Raw genomic sequence first — 23,876 nt, forward strand, 5'->3', positions numbered from 1 at the left:
TCCACCAATAAAGCTCAAAAATCTCAATAAAACCACTCACAGACTTTGTGTGTCTAAACCTTGATATGAACAGAGCCCTGTATTTCACAACCGTCACCCCCCCCAAGCTTCGAAGAATTTTTCTATAATTTTTATTTTTATACATTCTAAAAATTGTTTTTTTAAAATTACCTATAATGGAAAAAAATTAAAATCATTATTTAAAAAGCCACTGTTTATATGCTTAATTATGAGTTTCACACAAGAAAATCCCCACCGATACCAAAACACATGTCTCATAATCCATACAAGTGTCTGCTTACAATAAATGGCACCAAAACAAAATAAGACCCAACAAAAAAAAAGAAAAAAGCCTGAAAGAAGAAAACAGAGGAACTAATTCTCAGTGACAGCCTCGTCTTTCATCTTAAGCCATGCCTTGAACTCTACCTTGTTTAATTATTAAATCAGGAGCTGCTCGGCAAGATCTGTCTAGTTTTGATGATTCTTAAATTCAACCCTGCTGACAGACTCTGTCCATTTTTCACTATATTTACTATTACCTAGTGACAAGGTCTGAATGCTAATTTTTAAATTCAACTTTCATTAAAAATAGAATGAAGTTTCTCTGACAGTAACCTCTTGGCCCCAAAGTATCACTTTACTTTACATGCCAAATTTATAAAAATGAAAAATTCCACGTGAAAGCTATTACTCTCTTAATGTTATTTAACTAACAAAATATAGCAATGCACTCAACATTTTAGGAAATCGATATGTTTCATAAATTATAACTCTAAAATTATTTATTCGCGTTTGTGAAAATATAGGATGCTGAAATGATGAAGATGTATTTCAGATATAAATTTGGTTTTTGCTCATGGCTGAAATCATCAATATGCTGTTTATCCAAAAAATACAGCCTATATTTTTTTTTTCCCCTAATGAACTTGATGCACTTTCAGCCTTTCCCACCCCACCGTGCAGTATCAACACTTGGCAGGTCTCACCTCTAGACAACCCACTTCTCCCACTCGGACCTGACAACAGCTTGCTAATTGGTCTCCTGGCTCTCATCCTTTGGCTGCCCACAGTTTGTTCTCCACGTAGAACAAGACAGACACTTTAAAAATAGTGGCCCAATGCAACCACTTTCATGAACTCCGTCCATTACAAACTCAATACAAATATACCAAAACTTCACTGAATTGTACACTTTAAAATAGGGAATTTTATGGTATATAAAAAAAACTTATATAGTTATAAGTTATTCTTTGATAAAACTGGCTTTTTTTTTTAAAGGATTAGTTACAATAATCTACAAGCTTTTCACTGATTTGTCCCCTGACGAATTTTCCTCCCACTTGCCTTTTTGCTCCCAGGGTTCCATCCACACTGGTCCCTGCTCTTCTCGGAACCTGCCCACCCCATTCCAGTCTGAGGATCTTTGCACCGGCTGTTCCTTCTGGCTGAGGCGCCTGACCCAGATGATTGCATGGCTTCCCCCATACTTCTTCAAGTCTCTGTGTAAACATCCTACCTTCAGAAAGGCTTTCTGGCACCTTGTCTACAGGACCATTTGGCTCTGCTTTATTCCCTTGCACCAGTGTTGCTCGAGCTTTTTTTTTTTTTTTTTTTTTTTTTTTGTAATTATTGCCATTGCTTAATTAAGAAACCATTTTAGATATTTTTTTCCTAATCCTCCCTTAACATGAAAGTTTAAAACCACAGACTTGCTGTTTATAAAACTGTGCCCACTGGAGGGTCACCAACGATTGTAATATCTAGATTTTTTTTTTTTAATCCCAAGAACCATTCTCACCCCTTTGAGAATGATACTGCCACTTAAATGCATGTCTTACCCTGACTTCTTCATCACACCACTCGTCACTACTGGACGACGTCTGTAGCTGTTTACTGGCTGTCACCCCCACAGAAATGTGACCATTGTGGAAGGGACTTCTGGTTTACCACTCTATCTCTAGGGTCCAATCAATGCCTGGGACACGCTGGCTGCTTAATAAATGTTTGTGGTGTACGAATTAATTCAATTATGAAATACTGTTAACTTGCATGAGCCAAAAATTACTTATGCTTTTTCATTTTTGTCTTTTTTTTTTTTTGCTTTTTCATTTTTGTATAGCATGCTACGTTTTTGTTAATTCATGTAATTGTTGTGAGCTAAACTGTGTCCTCATCCAAGCTCACAGGTCCTAACTCCTTAGTACCTCAAAATGTGACTGTATTTGGAAGCAGGGTCTTTAAAGAGGTAACTAAATAATCATACATAATCATGATAAGGATGATACTGACACCCAGAATATATAAAGAAGTCCTACAACTCAACAACAACAACAACGACACAAAGCCAAACAATTTCAATCACAAAAAAGGCAAAGAACTTGAATAGGCATTTCTCAAAAGATGATACACAATGGCCAACAAGCATATAAAAAGATCTTAAGCATCACTCATCATTAGGGAAAAGCAAATCAAAACCAACTTTGAGATACCACCTCGTACCCATTAGGAAGGCTATAATCAAAAAACAAAGATAACAAAAGCAAAGCAGATGGGAAGAGGCGAGGAAGGCTGGTCCTCTTCCTCTAGAGCCTTCAGAGAGGGAAGGGCCCTGCTGACACCTTGATTTCAGGCTTCTTGCCTTCAGAACTGTGAGACAATACGTTTCTGCTCTTCTGAGATACCTGGTTTGTGGTGATTTGTCACAGCCACCTAGGAAACTAACATGCCTATCAAATCGGCAAAGTTTTGGTTGGTTTGTTTTCAATCAAGATCCCCATTGTTGGCCCCAAGATATGGAAGACTGAGCACTCTCATACACCTCTAATAAGAGGAACTCTATTATGTACACATTCATTTTCTTGGCTACACCTCTTTTATAAATTTTCAATTATGATTTTATTTTTAAGTCCACTATCATCACCATTATTTAACATTTTATGCAAGTTCTAATCAAGACACAATAAACTATAATAAAATATCACAAACATGTTAAGAGTTAAAGGTTCTAAGACATATATATTTATTCCTGAGTATTTATACAACAAATATATAAATTTTTTATATGACAGACATATAAAAGACTCAGGAAGAAACATTACAAAAGATGTTCAAGAGACCCTAGCATTTTGTTTTCTTTATTGACTTGGAAAACTGTTTCTAAACGTGTATATAAAAGAAAAGGACTCGGCGTAATCCAGACCCTTCTGATGGACAAGGGAAGGAAGACTTCTCCATCGGACATCAAGAGTAATTATGGGAGTTCCCGTCGTGGCACAGTGGTTAACGAATCCGACTAGGAACCATGAGGTTGCGGGTTCGGTCCCTGCCCTTGCTCAGTGGGTTAACGATCCGGCGTTGCCGTGAGCTGTGGTGTAGGTTGCAGACGCGGCTCGGATCCTGCGTTGCTGTGGCTCTGGCGTAGGCCGGTGGCTACAGCTCCGATTCAACCCCTAGCCTGGGAATCTCCATATGCCGCGGGAGCGGCCCAAGAAATAGCAACAACAACAACAACAACAGAAGACAATAAGACAAAAAAAAAGAAAAAAGAAAAAAGAGTAATTATGAAGCTATGGTGATGATGATGGTATGATATCAGCAGAAGGAGGGAAATTAGCTAATCAACTAGAATAGAGACCCTCACATACATGGTAGTTTGATAGCTGACGGCTGATCGATGAACAAAGGGGGAATCACTCCAAAGCAGGCATGGGGGCAGGGGCGTGTGGGGAAGACGGCGATCCACGTAGAAAATAATGAAATTAGATCCCTATCTCACACCAGTCACAAAAATAACTCCAGATGGGTTAAGAATGTTAAAAGCAAAACTTTAAAGCTTTTAATAGAATATACAGGTGAACGTTTCTGCACGTGCACTGGAGAAAGATTTAACAAAATATAAAAGCACTAATTATACAAGATTGATAAATCTGACGAAGTTAACTCCTTTATCAAAAGATCTCTCCCTCCAGAGCTTGAGGTTTGATATACTGCAGTCAAGGCAGAGTCCCTCTCTTCAAAGTTGCATTTCCCTTAGAGTCAGAGACGTTTGTGTGTCACAAGTGGGAAGTTGCCATTGAGGGTTCAGCAGTGGTCCCCTGCTTTCTGGGGCACTCTTCCCTGAGGCTCACCCCTGCTCACCACTGAAAACATAACTGATCCACACAAGGATCTAGTCTTCAGCTTTTCCCAACACACTAGAATAACAGATGACCCCAAAGACATGAGCTCACATTACAGAATAACTAGACATTTTCAGAAAACTATGAAAGCCAGCAACAGAGGTGTATATAAGTCATACTATGATACATAACAACCATAATTTAAAATAAATCTATAAGGCAGTAGTATGTAATATATAATATTCTGAAGGCAAATTATTAAAACAGATGAACCAAGAGTTTTAAATAACCCTAATAAGTATATTTAAGAATATAAAGAATATATTAATGCGAAAAACAAGAAATTGTTGAAGAAGAAAAAGGAGGAGAAGGAGAAGAAGAAAAACCAAATTAAAATACTGGACATGAAAAACATAATAATTGAAATAAATGGTGGAATAGGTACAATTAGAAACAAAACAGTAACTACAGCAGAAGGAAATTTACCAAAAAATTAATTGGTAAGAATAAGATCAGAATGGGAAACTATCCTGGGAGTGGAAGATAGGAAAATACGAGACAGAAACCTAAAATGAGACCTAAGGGTAGGAAGGATAGATCTTTTTGAAGAAATAATGTAAATGAATTTCTCAGAATTGAAGAAAAATGAAAACACAGATTTAAAGGGCTCAAAGAATGCTCCCCAACTCACATCTAGACACACTGGATGGACATTTAACATATATAAAAACCAAAGATATTTGCTGCTGTTCGAAACTTCTTGTATCCTTCACTTTAAAAACCTTCTCAGGCAATGCTTTGTCTTTTAGTGTTGCTCCACTGTGTCCTGGCATCCGACATTGAAATAAAGAAATCTGAGGTTGGCTTAATACTGTTCCCCTTACAAGTGGCTTGATTTTATTGCTTTTTTCTGTGGTGGGATGAGAGGAGAGGGTTATAAGCGGCCACTCTCGCTTCTAGGTGGTCTCCAGGACTCCCCAGGATGCGCTCCCGCACTCGGAGAACTGCTGTGTCCCACGTCCCCCAGGCCAGAGACAGCTTCATTCTTTTCAGAAGGCAACCTCCCAGCCTCTGCTGAGGTGGGGGCGAGCCAGGCCCGTGCTTCAACAAGTGAGGAGAGAATATGAAGACCTGGCTGGGAGTTTTGTTGTTCATTTTGCCTTAAAAAAACGTTTTGTTATGGGGCATTTCAAGCATATTTAAAAGTAGAAGGAACCGTACATAAACCTACTTGTATTCATCACCCCAATTCAACATCTAGCTGCTGCTTCATCCAACTGTCTAGCTATCATGTGCTGAAGCACTCCCTGCACCCCCTCTTCCGGAGGTGATGGGGGCTGACGGGTCTCGAGCTGCTGGAAGACCCACGTGTGTTTCAGCCGGCTTCCTAGATTTCCTCAGTGCCCACTGAGGGTTTTGCTTTCTTGAACCATCTGGGTCAGTTTCCACTCATCCATCACCTTTCCAACTCCAAAATTTTACTGCTCTTACATTCTCTTCATCCTTCTTATGATAACTTTTTCTTTTTCTTTTTTTTTTTTTTTTTTTTTTTTTTGTCTTTTTGCCTTTTCTAGGGCCACTCCCATGGCATATGGAGGTTCCCAACCTAGGGGTTTAATATGAGCTGTAGCCGCCTGCCTACACCAGAGCGACAGCAATGCAGGATCTGAGCCACGTCCCTCGACCTACACCACAGCTCATGGCAACGACAGATCCTTGACCCACTGAGCAAGGCCAGGGATTGAACCCACAACCTCATGGGTCCTAGTCTGATTCACTGACCACTGAGCCACAATGGGAACTCCTGGTTATGCTTTTTTCCTTAAGCCCTTACTATCATTTTTGTGGGAGGGAATGGAGGCCAATACTTTCAACCACCATCTTCAAGCAAACATCGATTAACTTCTTAAATTGAGTACTTTCTCATTTATGTGGCTTTCTTGATTATTAATCTTGTATTACAGTTTCAAAAACAATATTAACAATTATCTATTGAGTATTTATTATGTAACTTAATTTATATAACTTATATTACTGAATATTTCTAACAATATATATTACATTTCACTACTACTGACAGATGAGAAAAATTAACACTTGAAGAGTTTACATGGTACTCAGGCTATTAAGAAGCTGAATTTGAGCCCAAGACCCTAAAGTCCAGGTTTCAAATCACTGTGGGTCCTGCTTCTCATTTCTTTAACCCTATGAGACAGGCTCTAGAGCTGGTCTAGGGGTTTCCAAGATCTGCCTGGGTAACTGACTCTTGTCCAAATTCCATATCTTGAAATTCGAGGAAGTACTCTGGCCCACGCCAGGCTGGCCTGGGTGGGCTGAGTGGTAAGGGAGGTAGGTTCAGGCTAGGACACAAGGCTCTACCACGCCTCGAGGTCACATGGTACATGTAGAACAAGACTGATGAGGTACACTTGCCTCAGATGTGAGGAGCCCCAGGCCACATGCCCACCAGCCTACCTGTTCCAGGCTGACGTGTGTCAGCTTATAAAATGCTAAAGATATTCATTCCCCCAGACCTGCCCTCTGCAACCAGGCGCTCATGAGGGGCCTCTTCAGGGGGCCGTCCACCCTTCCCTGTAGACAGATAGCGGCCTCCCAAATTGGGTGCTATGGCGACCTCCTTCCGCACCCTTTTAGGAAGGGAACTTCTGGAGTTTACCCATGTGATATCTGTGTCTGGTTCCTCAGTCAAGAGGAATCTACTGAGAACATCTGTCTTTGACTGGTCACACAACTCCTGTCTCCCAATCTGATGGCCTTCACACTAGCATTAAATATTTTCAGAAAAACAATCAAACCCTCAGTTAGAAAGAATGAAGCAAACAGAACAGGGAGCTCCCGTCATGGTGCAGTGGTTAACGAATCCAACTAGGAACAATGAGGTTTCGGGTTTGATCCCTGGCCTTGCTCAGTGGGTCAAGGATCTGGTGTTGCCGTGAGCTGTGGTGTAGGTTACAGACATGGCTCGGATCCCATGTTGCTGTGGCTCTGGCGTAGGCTGGTGGCTACAGCTCCGATTCAACCCCTAGCCTGGGAACCTCCATATGCCGCAGGAGCGGCCCAAGAAATGGCAAAAACACACACACACACACAAAAAAAAGAATGAAGCAAACAAAACAGAAAAGAAATTATCTCTAGACTAAAAGTCAGTGAAAAAACAGAAAAGATTTGTAAAAGCCTCTGGGAGTTTAAGAAAAAAATGACATTAAACTATCCAGAGTGAAATCCCACAGCAAACTTCAAAAGACCATCCACTGTCGCATACAAATCTGTGTTGCGTGGGAAGGTGAGGTGTTTTCTTTTAATTCTGTAACACACTTACTGATGCACTGCACACATTCTGGAAGCACGGGGACACGGATACGAAGAGGACAGTTTATAAACAGGACAAGAAAAGAAAAGAAGAAAGGACTTACTGTGGATTGTGTTTGCGCCATGTATTCACCCTCCATTTTATTCAGACGTATGTTCGTGTCCTCAAGCAACTCTTGAATATTTTCAGTGTGCCGCTTTTGAAGTTCAAACTTCTCCTTTTCCATTTCAGCTACAGCATTGTGGAGCTACACGGTGAAATCAAGGGTTGACTCTTTCATTGCTATTACAGAATAGACTATTTTGCCATTCAGGAAAAAAAATGCTTTCCTCTATTTCTCTATTTACTTATACGATGACCTGAACAACGTAAGATATAAAATTCATAAACATTCAAAGTAAAGACACCACATAAAAAGCTTGATTAGGAGTTCCCGTCGTGGCTCAGTGGTTAATGAATCTGACTAGGAACCATGAGGTTGCAGGTTTGATCCCTGGCCTTGCTCAGCGGGTTAAGGATCCGGCGTTGCCGTGAGCTGTGGTGAAGGTTGCAGACACGGCTGGGATCCCACATTGCTGTGGCTCTGGTGTAGGCCGGTGGCTGCAGCTCCGATTCGACCCCCAGCCTGGGAACCTCCATATGCCGCAGGAACGGCCCAAGAAATGGCAAAAAAAAAAAAGCATGATTAAGAAACCATTTTTTGTTTACTTTCCTGAATTGAAATTTTTAATGGATAAATAAATATTAAAGGGAATTATCCACCTATGGTAGAAATAGTAAATAAATCAGACAGATAATAACGATGCATCAGCTAAACAACACTAGTATTAGCCTGAAATCTAAAACAGAAATACTTACCATGTTGTTCTTGATTAGGAATATTATCACACTGCCTGTATTTTCATCTTACGTGCATGAAATTTTGCACAAGAGTATGTTTAAAAAGCTTTATCCTTTACCATAACTCCCAACAAGAAACTATTTTTATCCATTCCGTAATCTATACAGAATTGGACGCAAGGAAGGCATTTATAAATCAAATCGAGTTCTCAAGGGACATCTGTATACTCTGTGTCTTCATGTATACAGTCTTTCTTTATGAAGATGACGTATACACTGTGTAGAGGGATGGAGCCCTAAAATAGCTCGATAACTAAGGTAAGGAAAACAAAGTTCAATGGACAGCTTCCAAAGGGAAGAAGAAACCTGTGCTCCCAGCCTGGTGGGCATTTGTTCATTTTACTTTAACGGGAGTGGAATTCAGCATCTCATCCTGTCCCTTGCATCCGATCCCAGGCTCATTCAAGGTGGGGAGAGCAGTCCAAGACAGTCTAAAAGATATATTTTATTTCCCACTCATGAATCAGAGAGACAGACATGCATGGAGACCTTTATTTGGCTGGGGCAATACCAGAGGAACAGAGAAAAGCCTGAGTGATGGTGGAAATGAGAGGCAGGAAGCAGGCAATAATTATGTCAATTAGTGATGAGGGTCCCAGAACTCTCCCAGTCTCTAGCTGAACAGGAGCAGCAAGGATGGCTCAGCAGCAGCCATAGAGAAGATCCTCAGGTTTCACAAATTTAACGTAGGCAATTTTGACTACTTGTAAGTGGCCCCCAAATCCTTGCTATATGTTGCATTTGTATTTTTGCCAGAGTATACCTTTTACACTGGCATTATGTCTAGTATTCACAAGTCGGTCACTCAGCTGGTACATGAACAAGCCCACAGTGCCTATATTTCAGCGCTGCTTTGTAGCTGTTGACTGAGGGGTGTAAACGAGTCATGTAGAACTTTGTGTTAACACTCCTGTTGTTGTGGTTTCTTCATGTCTGTGGTCTCCCAAAGGTCCCACAACATCCACCCACTGAATGTCAAAAACCTACTGTTCGTAGGAGCCCAGTAGTGCACAGAGCCTTCTCAGGTGCATCCCACATTGCTTTATAAAGGCCTGTGCCTGCTGAAGTGGAGAGGGTTCTGTAAATCAGTCCGAGTCCTTGAAAACTCCTCCAGGGAATTTACATGAGACCGCAAGGGTCAACATGACACCAGCAAAAACAAGTATGCTATAACTTGGTAGATTCATTTACAGAGGATCAAACAGGTGTATTTGGTCTAATAATCGAACCGGAGAGGACCAACACTTAGGTGAGTTGTCCCTCGGTATCCACAGGGCATTTGTTCCAGAAGCACCGCATATGCTCAAGCCCCATACAGAAAATGGTGCAGCACAGTCGACCCTCTGGAAATGCTAAACATAGTTAGCACTTAACCCAGAAATCTCATTCCTAAGTATATACCTATAAAATCATAGGAAATAGATATATTGGTCTCTGCCCCTAATTCCTGGCACAGTGGTCCTAAAACTCGGGTAATTTTCTAAGTGATAAGAACACTAGAAGCATCTTTCGTTCCAATATTTCGTCTCTGACCCCAGTTGCTGACCCAGAACTCCTAAATCCCTTGGAATTTCCTGGGTGACAGGAGAGTCTTTTGCTCCAATAAGGTGACTCCTGGTGGGCTTCTAGGTAGCATCAGGATGGGGGCTGGTCACCCAAACGATCAAGCCATAATTAGAAACTTGTAACCTTCAGCCCCACTCCTCAACCTCCAGCAAAGGGAAAAAGGCTAAAGATTAAGTTTCGGATCAATCATGCCTACATAATAAAGCCCACATAAAAATCCCAAAAGTAAGCTATTTGGGGAGCTTCCAGGCCATTGAACACGTGGTGCCAGGAGTGGGGTGGCAGCTCTATGCCCCTCCCACCTACCTTGCCCTGTGCATCTCCTCACCTGGCTGTTCATTTGCATCTTTTATTATATCCTTAGTGATGAAATTGTAAATGTAAGTGTTTCCCTAAGTTCTGTGAGCCCTTCCACCAAATCACAGAACCAGCGGAGGGGTTGGTGGGAACTCCTATTAAGACCAGTTGATCAGAAGTACAGGAAACAACTTGGAACTTTCAAATGACATCGAAGTGGGAGCACCCCTGTGGGACTGAGCCCTTAATTTGGGGGTTCTGATGCTAATTCTAGGTAAATAGTTGTCAAAATTTAAGTGAATTAGAAGACATCCAACTGGTGGCAAAGACAACTGCTTGATGTGCAGAAAACCCACACGTTTGGTGTCAGAAGTATGATGAGGGTGTGAGTAAAGGAAAATGCAGGGAGGGTTTTCCTTATACAGTAGAGAAGAAAGATGAAAACACAGGTCCACACAAAAACTTGTACACAAATTTTTATAGCAAAATTACTCATGATATCCAAAAAGTATAATCCATTCAAATATCCACTAACTGATAGCATGTGGTATATCAATACAAAGGAACATTATTTGACCATAATACTGATTGAACTATGAATTCATGCCACAATATCAGCAAAACTTAAAAACACTGTAAGGGAAAGAAGCCAGTAACAAAATGTCATATATTGTATGACTTTATAGGCAAAACTATAGAAAGAGAAAGTGGAGTAGTGGTTGCAAGAGGGTGGAGACAGGGAAGGTGGAAAGTGACTGCTAATGGGCAGCAGGTATTTTCTGGGCTAATAGGAAGTGTCCTAGAAATTAATATAGTGCTGATGTTGGCACAACTTTGTGAATATACTGAAAACCATTGAAATGTACACTTTAAGAGGATAATTTTTTTATGGCCACAGGTGCAGCATAAGGAAGTTTCCAGCCTAGGGGTCAAATCGGAACTACAGCTGCTGGCCTACACCACAGCCATAGCAACGCAGGATCTGAGCTACATCTGCGACCTACACCACAGCTCACAGTAACGCCAGACCCCTAACTCACTGAGCAAGGCCAGGGATCGTACTCACATCCTCATGGATACTAGTCAGGTTCATTTCCATTGAGCCATGATAGGAACTCCTAAGAGGGTAAATTTTATGTGTAAAAATCATAACTCAATTTTTTTAAAGGCCCATAGATTTAAAACAGCATGGTATAGTCAGATAACTGGAAAAAATTTGTACAGCTAGTAGAAAAGTATATGAGAAGGGGAGCGGGATTACGACAGAAGGTGAGGTTTAAAAGATCACCAGCATCTCAATCTTGAAGAGCCTTGTAAATATAAGGACAGCTGGGAACCACTGGGGTGATTCAAATGGTGATGAGGAAAACAAGAGGTGTGTTCCAGAAAGACCACCAACGTGGCGGTATTACAGGGCACGGACTGAAGAGGTGCCAAGAGTCCCGTTACAGCAGATCCAGGCCGGGAACAATGGTCTCTGGAAGTAGGGGAGGGACCGTGGTGAATAAATGCACAATAAACAGAACGAACGTTAGTGGCAAGTGATTAGATGTGAGAGGCGAGGCAAAAGGAAGAATCTGAGCAGCTGAGCGGATGCCAACACCATAGGGAAGAGGGAAATCGGGAAAACCCTTAAGAGGAGACTGCCTTAGTAATAAAGGATGAAGCTGGAGTTTGGCGAGAATGGTGGAATTTAGATCAAGGAGAAATCTTAACTAGGTAGTTGGATAACTGGGACTTAAAAGTGAGAGATACAGGATGGAGATTTCTATTAGAAGGATACCTGCACGTGCACACGCATGCGCGCACGCACACACACACACACATACACACACACTCACACATCATCATCTATACAGATGCTTAACAAATTTTAAATGGTTGACTGCTAAATCACAAAGTAAGTCTATCATCTGCTTACTAATTTTTGGCACCTACCCTGCTTGCACCAGGTATTCACCTCTTTCCAGATTTACAGGCATTCTACTTCACATAAAAAAAGATCTTCGACCACGTCTGCAGTGCTTTCACAGCCACTAATTATGGTCTAACTGTAAGAAAGAGCTGCTAATCCAGCTGAAAGAGTGAAATGTACCCTTGAACGTAAGTAGAGGCAGAAGCCTTTTCCAATATTCACCAGTTCAAACTGGGAAGTAAGGAACTAGGGAATTCAGATAAAGGGAGGCATGTGGCCTGCTATGAACACAATGTATCTGCAGCAAACACAAATATATGCCATATTTACAGAAAAGATAAAACCATAAATGAAAACTAGAAAAGAGCTAACTCTGCCCACATGAACATGGGCATTTCCCAGACTGGCACTGAAGGTACCATCACCAGGACATGTCAGACCTAGTGTCTGCATGGGAAGGCATCAGAACTCTCAGTAAAACATCCTGAACGCAGACTATCAAGAGAGTATCAGGGCAAGCTAATAATCAAAGGTCTTTATGAGAGAATACCTCAGAGAATAACATATTAAAATTTTTTTTTGTCTTTTGTCTTTTTAGGACTACACCCAAGGCATATGGAAGTTCCCAGGCTAGGGGTCTAATCAGAGCTACAGCTGCCAGCCTACACCACAGCAACACGGGATCCAAGCTGCGTCTGCGACCTATACCACAGCTCACGGCAATGCTATACCACAGCTCACGGCAATGCCATATCTTTAACCCACTGAGCGGGGCCAGGGATTGAACCCACAACCTCATGGTTCCTAGTCAGATTCGTTTCCGCTGAACCATGATGGGAACTCTTAAATTATTTTAAGTGCATACTTTAATTTTGATTAATGGCTAAGGGCTCCTAAGTGAAAGTGCTATATGACTATGTAAAGCTTGTTCATAATGAACATTTTTTGTACATTACCCTTGGCACTGCTACATTTTATGAAAATACTTTTATTAATTAAATTAAGTGCTCCTCTAAGAATAACACATCTGCTACTGACTTTGTTTACATCAAAAACAAACTTATGGAGTTCTCTGGTGGCTCAGTGGGCTAAGGATCCAGTGTTGTCACTGCTGTGGCTCTGGTTACTACTGTGGCATAGGTTTGATCCCTGGCCCGGGAAATTCCACATGTAGCAGGCATGGCCAAAACAACAAACAAACAAATTTATACTATAAATATTGTGTTATCTGAGATTTCAGGAAAGAAATGATCCAGTGGCCTACATCCAAAACTTGAACAGTTTAATTCCACAATTATTCTACTGCTATAGCCTTACTAATTTTGCTTAACATCTATTGGCTATGACAAAAAAAAAATTCAGAACCTTAATTCAAGAATTAGTCAAAAGTAAATTTTCTAAATGAAAACTATTTTATAAACCATTAAACTTCCAGAAGAAAATATACCAAAACATGAAAAGATATTTCTAGATAGTCTAGAATAATAATTTATTTTTTCAAACTTCTCTATATATTCTGTGAACATCCACGATTTTTATAATTAAATGTGTTACTCTAAGGCACATCCCTTTATATTTTCCATTACTATTTTATTTTATGTAGCTTACCTTTTTCTCCCAATCATTATTCAGAGATTCTGTACTTTGTTCACATATCTTTTTTAACTCTGCAATCTGGTTATCTTTGGTCTCTCTGATAACTTGACATTCACGTATAAGGGTCTGAACTGTCGAAAATGATGAAAACATAGTTAAACCAATTTTAGCTACTACAGGAGAGTTCGGTGATGAAAAACACAGCGAACCAGTTAAAAGGTAATTCCATTTTACCCCCAAGTCTTCTCAGTTCTCCCTCCTAAAATATCTCTTATCCCTTCCAATCCTTTTTCTGCATTTCTGCCACTTTGGTTGCGTCCATCATTATTCACTTCCGAGACAATTTTAACAGTGTGCTGGCCTCAGTACCATTCCCCGCCATCGGGGCCTCCATTGCTTTAAAGAGGCCTTTCTGTAGTGCAAATCCTGTAAAGTTACTCCGAGACCTAAAATCATCCACAGTTCCCTACTCTGCAAGATAAAGGCCAAAAACCTCTAACATGGAAAACAGCTCTCACAATCCGACTGCTGTCTGGCTGTTATCTTTTGCCACTTTCATATTTTTAAACTTGTAAACACACCAACCAATCTGCAGATTCCCGAGGCCATATCCTTTCATATGTCATTGCCTAAACATGATCATTTATCCGCCTGGAATGCCCCTCCCTTCTTGCTGAAAAACTCCTACGCATTCTTAGTCTCAATTCAAGTAACACCTTCCTTATGGGGCATTCACCAACCAGACTCCTCCTCAGGAACTCCTCTCTATTCCCAGTGAATTTCTCCATTAAACCACTTACTGCAGTATGTGTTATAATAGTTTACTTGATTATTTCCTGAGGAGAAAGACATTTCAACTTCTTATCTGTAGAGCAAAAGAGCGCCATCTAGGTAAGTACTCAACCGATAAATAGATAAAGGAACCCATCATGCCAATATGCTGTTGCTCCTAGAGACGTTAAAAGCGTTGCCAAAGTTTATGTGACTGAAACAAAATATGCTTTAAATTATATAAAAGATTTCCCTTATAAATCATTTACATTTTTATCTTCTTTTTAAAAATGATTTAAACTGTGACTGATTCAAGTGAAAATGTGCTCAATATATACCTATGTCATCTGGATGGCAAAATAAATTCAACTGTTTATTTGCTTGAATGTAATATTTTCATAGCTTATTGAATATATTCTTATTCACTTACATCAAGATAGCAAAATTTTCATAAATGTTACATAGAAATGTCTTTCACTCTTGTATCTCAACTGTGCCACAAACAAGGGGAGAAGGAGAAGAATCCAAGTTAACCTACTGTTGAAACTAAGATCTGTTTGCAGTTCAAAAAGCCTTAAAAAATAATATTTTTAAATCTAACACAGCTTTAAATCGTCTCGTTTCAATTAGGATTAGAAACAAAAACCTAGAAATAAATTTAAAATATTTTTGTAGCCACTGATATTTGGAGAAAGAATCCAAACATATTTTTAATTATTTTAATCAACATTCAAGCCTGGAGATAAACCTAAAAATATCTATTTCATTAGTTAATTTATTTACGTAACTGCCATCCTAAATTTAAAGGGCATTGCCATTGTCTCAGATGTGCTGGGGTTGGATGGTTTGGGAGAGTCAGTAACTTCTGTATGGAAATCCTAAATGAAAACTTTCCTCTTGACTCATCATTTATATCTTATCATTCACCAAATCCTTCAAGATTTCTTCTTCAGTTCTATTCTCACTACCCCACCGCCATCATTCAGACATTCTGGGTCCTTATCACCTTACACACAAAATTACAGAAGCATGAAAGCATGACATTCTTGTGTTGAAGGGACTTTCTATAGATTACTCATCTAGCTGCACCATTTTATCATGAGTAAGCCGAGGTGCAGAGACTTGCTGATATCCCACAGCAGACACAAAGAGCAGGGCTGGGACTAGAGAGTGTTTTCTGGCGAATGGAAGGCACTCTCTCGCTCTCGGTCTCTCTCTCTCCATTCTGTTGGTCTCATCATGCTTGGCATGCCCACTGCTACTAGGCTACTCCACCTAAAATATGAGGTCCTAAAACTCACCTCTCAAAAATCTCTGACTCCACAGCATCTACAGGATAAACTTGAAACTTCTAAATCTGAAATCCAAAGTCATGCTTAAGTCATGCCAAGTCTCCTGTCTCAGTCTTTTTCAATCTCTCTCTTGATGTATAGGATAGCCACTCTAGCTAAACAGCTTTGCAGCATCCGCCCCACAACTTACCAATGTCAGTATTCCTATTCCAACTAATCAAACCTTAAAAATTTTTGAAGTTCTTTTCCCCAAAAATATTTTCAACACTTCTCTAATGTTTTGACCTATAATCATAGATAATTTAACACTTGATTATATGCCCTCTTTTCCTTCATAATGAAAGTGTAAATGGGGAATACTTTTTAAATGTTTGTTCTGTCCATAACAGAAGAGTTAAGAAGGAGTAACAGTTACAGACTCTTCCAACTCTTGAACCCTACCAACCACCACTGCGTTCCTCTCTCTCTCTCTCTCACACACACACACACACACACACACACACACGAGTTTTTCTTAACTTATAAGGAAGCTCACATCGACACATCCACTGATGGAAACCCACAGAAACATTCCCATCTCAAACTACGAAAGGTCATAAATAAAATTTTACTTTATACAAACACTAAAAAAAAAGTTATTAAAAGATTTATGTAACAATAACACATCACCTTTCTTTTCAAGTTTTCTAATAGTCTCCTCTGTTTCATTTTGCTTCTTTTTGTATAAAGTTTTCATTTCTTCTATTTCATTATTCTTTCTTTCTAAAATCTGCAAATGAATTTAAAATATTTTAGTAGATTACATTGAAACACACACTTTTTTTAGAAGAGTGCAGTATTTTCGCAAGTCTATCTCAGCTAATCTCATAAATGGTTTCCCCAAAAAGATGTAAAAATTATACTTTAGTGCACAAAATATTAAATACACTAGAATAATTGATTACTGAAAGAAATGTTATCTGCTTTGAATTTTCATGTACCAGCTCATAAGGAGACTGTAAGTAATAAATTAGGTGATTCTCTAAAATATAATCCAGAGATTAAACTGTCATAAAGTATAGCAGAGAGAAGCCGTCAGAAACTTGACCTGTTGATACAGTACAGTTCACCTCCCCACCACACTGCAACAGAGCAACTTCAGGTGAGCACATCCCTGCATCCCCCCCACTAGTGTCCTCCTGTCATTTTCATTCACAATAACAAGAACTCCCAGAGGCATGATGGGAAGATGAGACCTAACAGGCCTCTTTTATATCCAGTTCTGCTCCTAGGAATTAGGAAAGTCAGCTCAAAGTGTGTCCAAAATCGCATGAATATGTTATACCATTAATTTATATGATATTAGACGCTTTAAAATGAATCATTTAATGAAATTTAATTATTATTATATACTTCTAAATGCATCTCCCCTCAAAAAGGAAAAAAAAAAAAAACCCTAGAGAAATAACCAAAATGTAGGAAAGTTAGCAAGCAGGGGAAAAAAAAGTGTTAATCAAGGGGAAAAAAAGAAAACCCAAACTGAAGCGAGAATATGAATATCCACTTTTCTTACGGTTGAGGTATATTTCCTATACACTCAAATTCAGTTTTTACTCACCCATGTCTAACTAACTTTTTTTAGTGCTTTTACTACCAGCATTTTACTTCACCTTTCATTGTTTTAGTCTCACCTCTAAGAATGGTAAATAAGAATAGGAACTACCTTGATCCCGATGTCCATAAAGAAGCAAAAAAGGAAAAGAATGTAGGCAAATAGATAAAAACACTCTAAGTTTTATCCCTCCTCCAGTTCCTAACACTTAGAAAATATCATAGTGCAACAAACTGATGAATATACTTTCCAAATCTGACATAAGGTCAAGGATTTTATTCATATTTTACCTGGCATTTCAAACTAGTGCCATTGCTTTCTTTTTTCACACAGAATTTATTTTAAAAGAGAAATTTCTGGAAAGGATTTCATTATCAAATGTTTTTCTTAAAATGGAGCTTTGTAACAGACATACCAAGCAGTCTATTTCAAATTCTACTATCATGATTTTCCAAGTATATTACTACATTTATTTATCTTTACATCAGTATTTTATATATCGGTGGATTCTAATTCATTTGGACATATGCTATATTGAAATTATATTACTGAATCTCTAACATATTTATGATAGAGAACTATTTTTCTCTAACCATTTAAACTAAGGTAAATTTCTAGAAAGAGTAGAAGGAATATTTGCCTTTAAAATTTGAATAGGAAAGAGAAAAGGAGAATGAAAGATTTTTCTCTTTCTAATTTTCAATCAGTGATTTCCTTCTTGTTGCTTTGAAAGAAGATGAGCCAAATATGCACCTGGCTAATATTAATATATTTTCAACCTTTAAGAAAGCATGGACAGGAGTTCCCGTCGTGGCACAGTGGTTAACGAATCCGACTAGGAACCATGAGGTTGCGGGTTCGGTCCCTGCCCTTGCTCAGTGGGTTAACAATCCGGCGTTGCCAGTGAGCTGTGGTGTAGGTTGCAGACGCGCGGCTCGGATCCTGCGTTGTTGTGGCTCTGGTGTAGGCTGGCGGCTACAGCTCCAATTGGACCCCTAGTCTGGGAACCTCCATATGCCGCGGGAGCGCCCCTAGAAAAGGCAAAAAGACAAAAAAAAAAGAAAAAAAAAAAAAAGAAAAGAAAGCATGGACACATGATGCTGTAGCCTCGACTCCCACCTCCAACTCTCACTAATTTTGTTAAGCAGAATCATTGGCTTAGTTTTGAAACAGACAATGTCAAGTTTCTATCTGGATCAACATTGATGAATTAAACATTCATATATTACCTGTTATATATAACTACATTTTAAAAATAAATACTAAACTACAGCATCAATTGAAATTCAATGTACAGTAACTATAATTGATGTCTTTTGTGACATTAGGAAGAAAAGTTAATTTTATTTAAAAATACGAATTGAAATACTGGAAGGCATAAATCTCAGTGAGCTACAGGCAAAAAAGCCTACACTGGCAGTGCTGACATTACAATGCATGCAGTCTATACCAAAGAGAACAAAATCCAAGAGTTTTTTTTTTTTTTTTTAACTAAAAAGGGAATTTTAATTACCCAAAACTGAAAGAATAATAGACCAAAACAAACTTTGTAGTTGATGTCTTCTTTCAGCCTTTATGAAAGATAACTACAGAATGTAAAGATTGTAAGAAGACCAGCCTTCAAACAAGAGAAAAAGAATTAAAAGGTAATGTAAACTATACGGGTTTCCATAAATACATTTGTTTAGCAAATGAAGTTTAAAGATCAACTTTTTCCAGGATATTAATTTAGCAAATACCATTTATAAGGAAGATTATCAGAAGTGCATAAGTGGATTTATTTAAATTTAATTTAATATTTAATTTAAATTTATCATATAATATTGGACTTCCCATGTGGCTCACAACATAAATATTTAAAATACTAAACATTAATAAAATAATAAATTGTACATACTCTACCTTCTGAACATCAGCATCATGTTTCTGTTGCAATTTAAGTTTCTCTTCATGATATTTAGCTTCCATCATTTTTGTTTTCATGTCCAACTTCAAGGAAGATATTTTAAAGGTGTTATTAATTTACTTTTCCCTTTGGCAAAAACACACAATTAACTTCCTATATGATAGAGTATCATTTTCCACTTTTACCTTAGAGCCACTTGTTCAGCAATCGCATTACATACACCAATATGTTAGTTACATTCTTTGATTACTTCTAAGCTGATTAAAAGTCATTTGAATAAATTTCACTTGATAGGCAAAAGTAAAACTAATGAACACAGATTCATCAGTGATCCCCAGGCCACTTTACCAATATAATAATAACATTGGAATTAATTCTTCCTTATTAGTTATCCTTTCATAGATACACAGTTGTAAAGCAAAGGAGTATTTTCATACCCTTTTTAAATAACTGTAGATATTCTTTTTAACCAAACTAACACTCATAAGTGCTAGGTTTTTTTTAAGTTACTTGCATTGTAGAATCTGGAACTTTTCACACTGTCATAGTAAGTTCTATTGGTCTACCTTGAACTTGGAATGGATCTTTTTACCATGCGTGATTTTATAACATTGTGCATTACTCATTTGGAAAACCTCAGTTCAGTGAGTTATAGAGATTTCCAAATATTGAAAATTTCATTACATAATTCCAAAACTGCACACTGGTTAATGTCACCCCCGATCTCACTGGAATGGTCTTAGTATTGGAAAGCTCTCAAGTTCACACTGACTGACACAGGTTTGCCAAAATTCTAATTTGTATTAAAATATCAATTTTTATCACTACCAACAAATATTGACAGTTGTTTTGCTTGAAGTGACAGTCTCAATTTGTTCATTTTTGAGAAAATGTCTGCCAAATATTCAAGTCTGAATAACCATATTTTGTCCATCAGTCATCCTTTCAAATAAAAACAATATTCCACAAAATATAGCAACTATTGCAATTCCTAATTGGAAAAAGCACACAAAGCGTTTTTCCGCCGGCACTTTGATATGCACTTTGATAAGCACCCTAAGTTCTCTCTATATAGTTCCATTTCATCACTCAGCTACCCCAACGATGCAAATCTGAAGTCCAAGATTTGATAAAATTAAGAATCTTCGGAGTTCCCGTCGTGGCGCAGTGGTTAACGAATCCGACTAGGAACCATGAGGTGGCGGGTTCGGTCCCTGCCCTTGCTCAGTGGGTTAATGATCCGGCGTTGCCGTGAGCTGTGATGTAGGTTGCAGACGCGGCTCGGATCCCGTGTTGCTGTGGCTCTGGCGTAGGCCGGTGGCTACAGCTCCGATTGGACCCCTAGCCTGGGAACCTCCATATGCCGTGGGAGCGGCCCAAGAAATAGCAACAACAACAACAACAACAACAAAAGACAAAAAAAAAAGAATCTTCTACTTGCTTCACGGAGGACATTTTAAGTAAGACTGGTAATTTCTTTCCCTGTGAGCACACGGCGGTGAAGAATATGCCTACCAGTACCATTTGGTGTCATTGCCTTGATGTGGGTTTGGATGTAGTTTTACCCACCATTGTGTCTGCAACATCAATGAAAATGTCAATACACTTTTAAAAATTTAAATATTATTACAAGAGTCTTTGGGACCACCTGGTTCATGCCCCAGACGTTGAGAACCACTACCCTAGAGAAATTCCTGCGCATATGTGTTAAGAAACATGTATGAGATTGCTCATAGGATTACTGTTTGTAAAAGCCAAAAATCAGAACAGATTCATGGACAGAATGGCAAGAAACTGCGACAGGCTGATTTAATAGAAAGTGACAAAAATGAACCCAACTATAGCTACCTGGCATAACGAGGCTGAATGTCATCCATGCACTACTGAGCAAAAGGAGCAAGACACAAAAAACAAACATAAAGTTTAGTTCTATTTAAACCAAGTTCAAAATCTACTAAAAAAAAAAAATTTTGATTTTTAAAAACGTAGCCATTGGTGCTACAGTCAACTTTAAAAACAAAGGGGGAAGTTATCGGAAAAGTCAGGGTAGTGGTCATCTCTAGGGGAGATGAATGAGAGTAAAATTGGGAAGGTTTAGACAGCAGGCTGCTGGGCTCTTACAATGAGCTAATTCTTGCCTGCATGCTGTTTACAGTGGTACTCCTTTGTATAATTATTTATTACATTTTGTGAGACTGCATGTATCTGAATGCTATAGTCATAAGCAATGTTTTTAAACATCATTTCTCTCATTTACTATGTCAATGACTGTAGACTTCATCATCCTGAATTTATTTAAATTCTACATTTAACTAGTAGATTTGTAAAAGAAAAAAAAAAATGCCCTATTGACATTACGTGTAAGGAAGAAGCAATGTCCCATTTTAGGGGATGGATAGGAACATTCAACTGGGTGGAGGTGAAGTTCAAAGGAAATACTCTATTTTCACAAAGAGAGCAATTTCTAACCATCTGTTCTCTGAAAACTGATGGTTGCTCTGAAAATTGATCTCCCCTTCTTGTGCTGTCTCTTCTTTCATTATCAGTGACAATGGTTTTCCAAATGTCTTAATCTATGTCAGAAATCTTTTTTAAGAATACCAAAAAAAAAAAAAAAAAAAAAAAAAAAAACCAAAACCACTGCTTGATTGTGCTCACTGTCACACAATTCTGTGATGTGGATATCACAGGAAATGTGTTAGCAATTACAAAGACAAACAAGTCCAAGGATGTCTGTGAATGACAGGCTAAGGTTACAAAGGATCACGGCCACCGAACATGCTTTCCCATAATGTCCAAATAAATTGAAATAAATTTTTAATCTTGAAACATGTTATAGGCATGTCTTTACCAACCAAAGCAAAACTACTACAGTTCTTCAATTCTAATAAAATACTACAACTCTAATATAAGAATATTATAATACTAATTTAACATCAAAGGCATTTTCCACAAAATTATAAACTTAAACTGGAAGTCATGTGTTTAAAAGTTTGATTTCTTAAAGCTACACAGCATTTTCAGGCTTTCTAAAGCATGAACAGGATTAAATCATCCATTAAACAAAAACTATAATCTGTATAGAATTTCACATCACTCAATTCTCTCCACACCTACAACAGTCTTTAACATAAGCATGAAAGCCTCCTAAAGTCTGATTTTACAACATTAAGAACTGACCAACCTAGATTATCATCACTACTCATAGCAAAGCCTCCAGAAATGGATCTTTTAAATACAAAAATAAGATTTAAAAAAGAGACCAAAATATGAATTAATTTTTTTCATAATCTTGGAGTAAAAAAGGCTTTTCTACATAATACAAAAACCAGAAACCAAAGAGAAAACATGGATAGATCCAACTACTAAAAAGAAAACTTCTATACATTTAAAAAAAACAAATCAAAAATACAGAGAAAAGTTATTTTAAGATATGACAGAGATCCGAATTTCTTAACATATAAATTGCTCTTAGGAATCACATCGAAGACAATTTAGCAAAAATATGAAAAGCTTTAAGAAAAGACAGCTCACAGAAGTGAAATTAAAAAGACAATGGAGAAAAAAAGTTCATCCTCACTTACAATAAAAGCAATGTAAGTATCAAAACAACATGATGCTACTTTTCAACTCAGATAATCAAAACTGTTTATACACAACCTAGAATAGATTTATAAGGAGATCCTGCTGAATAGCATTGAGAACTATGTCTAGATACTCATGTCGCAACAGAAGAAAGGGTGGGGGAAAAAAACTGTAACTGCAATGTATACATCTAAGGATGATCTGACTCCCTTGCTGTACAGTGGGAAAATAATAATAAAAAAAAAAACAAAAAAAAACAAAAAAACAAACAAACAAAAAAAAACTGTTTATAATTTAGTGTTGATGAGGAAATAATAAAACATACATTCTACTGCACTATCGGTAAAAGTATAAATAGGCCTAACCTTTTTAAAATAGTTCATTAAGATATACACAATTCACATACTATAACAGTCACTCAAAGTATATAATTCAATGTCTTTCAATATATCAGAGAATTATGCATCCATCACCACTATTGATTTTAGGACATTTTTCATCACTCCAAAAAGGAACTCTCATACTCACTAGCCATCACTCCCCATTCTCCCCCACGCTTTCAGCCCCAGGCAGACATGACCTTATTTTAAGGGCAATCTGCCAATGCCAATCAAAAATTTAAACGTACAATCCTGTCACTGAGTCATTTCCATTTCACAGGATTTATCATATAAGAAAAAACATACAATACACAAAAACATACATGGGGATATTCTTGAAATACTCTTTGTTGTAGCAACATACTCTACGTAACCTGTATCCCTAGATAGAGACATATTAATAAAACGTGATTCATCAGTAAAATACAATACAACTATTTAAAAGGATGAAGCCACATTTAAAGTTAAACCCACACTGAAGCTAAAAAAGCAAAACATAACGGTATAGAGTATGATCTAGGATTGCATTTGAATTTTTAAAATGAGATGTTCCTAGAAACTTTTAAAGAGAATACACATTAAATTTTTAGCAATGATTATCTCAAAGAATAAAGATTATCTTGAA

At 38.1% G+C, this 23,876-nt stretch overlaps 1 protein-coding gene across 9 annotated transcripts in view; it reads right to left on the reverse strand.

The window, feature by feature from the left end:
* The window catches only part of CEP112 (centrosomal protein 112), a 475,548-nt gene that overhangs the window by 388,913 nt on the left and 62,759 nt on the right, over positions 1 to 23,876 (reverse strand). For all 9 annotated transcript variants that reach the window (XR_002337057.1, XM_021066730.1, XM_021066727.1 and 6 more), the window contains 4 exons: positions 19,283 to 19,369; positions 16,459 to 16,558; positions 13,739 to 13,857; positions 7,556 to 7,699 (listed from right to left, as the gene is read on the reverse strand). Coding sequence is in view for 8 of the 9 variants with exons in the window: in XM_021066730.1 (XP_020922389.1) it covers positions 7,556 to 7,699; positions 13,739 to 13,857; positions 16,459 to 16,558; positions 19,283 to 19,369 (450 nt within the window). In the remaining variant the exon portion in view is untranslated. The remainder of the gene's footprint in view (positions 1 to 7,555; positions 7,700 to 13,738; positions 13,858 to 16,458; positions 16,559 to 19,282; positions 19,370 to 23,876) is intronic.

The sequence above is a fragment of the Sus scrofa genome, chromosome 12 (assembly GCF_000003025.6).
Source record: "Sus scrofa isolate TJ Tabasco breed Duroc chromosome 12, Sscrofa11.1, whole genome shotgun sequence".
NCBI classification, from domain to species: domain Eukaryota; kingdom Metazoa; phylum Chordata; class Mammalia; order Artiodactyla; family Suidae; genus Sus; species Sus scrofa.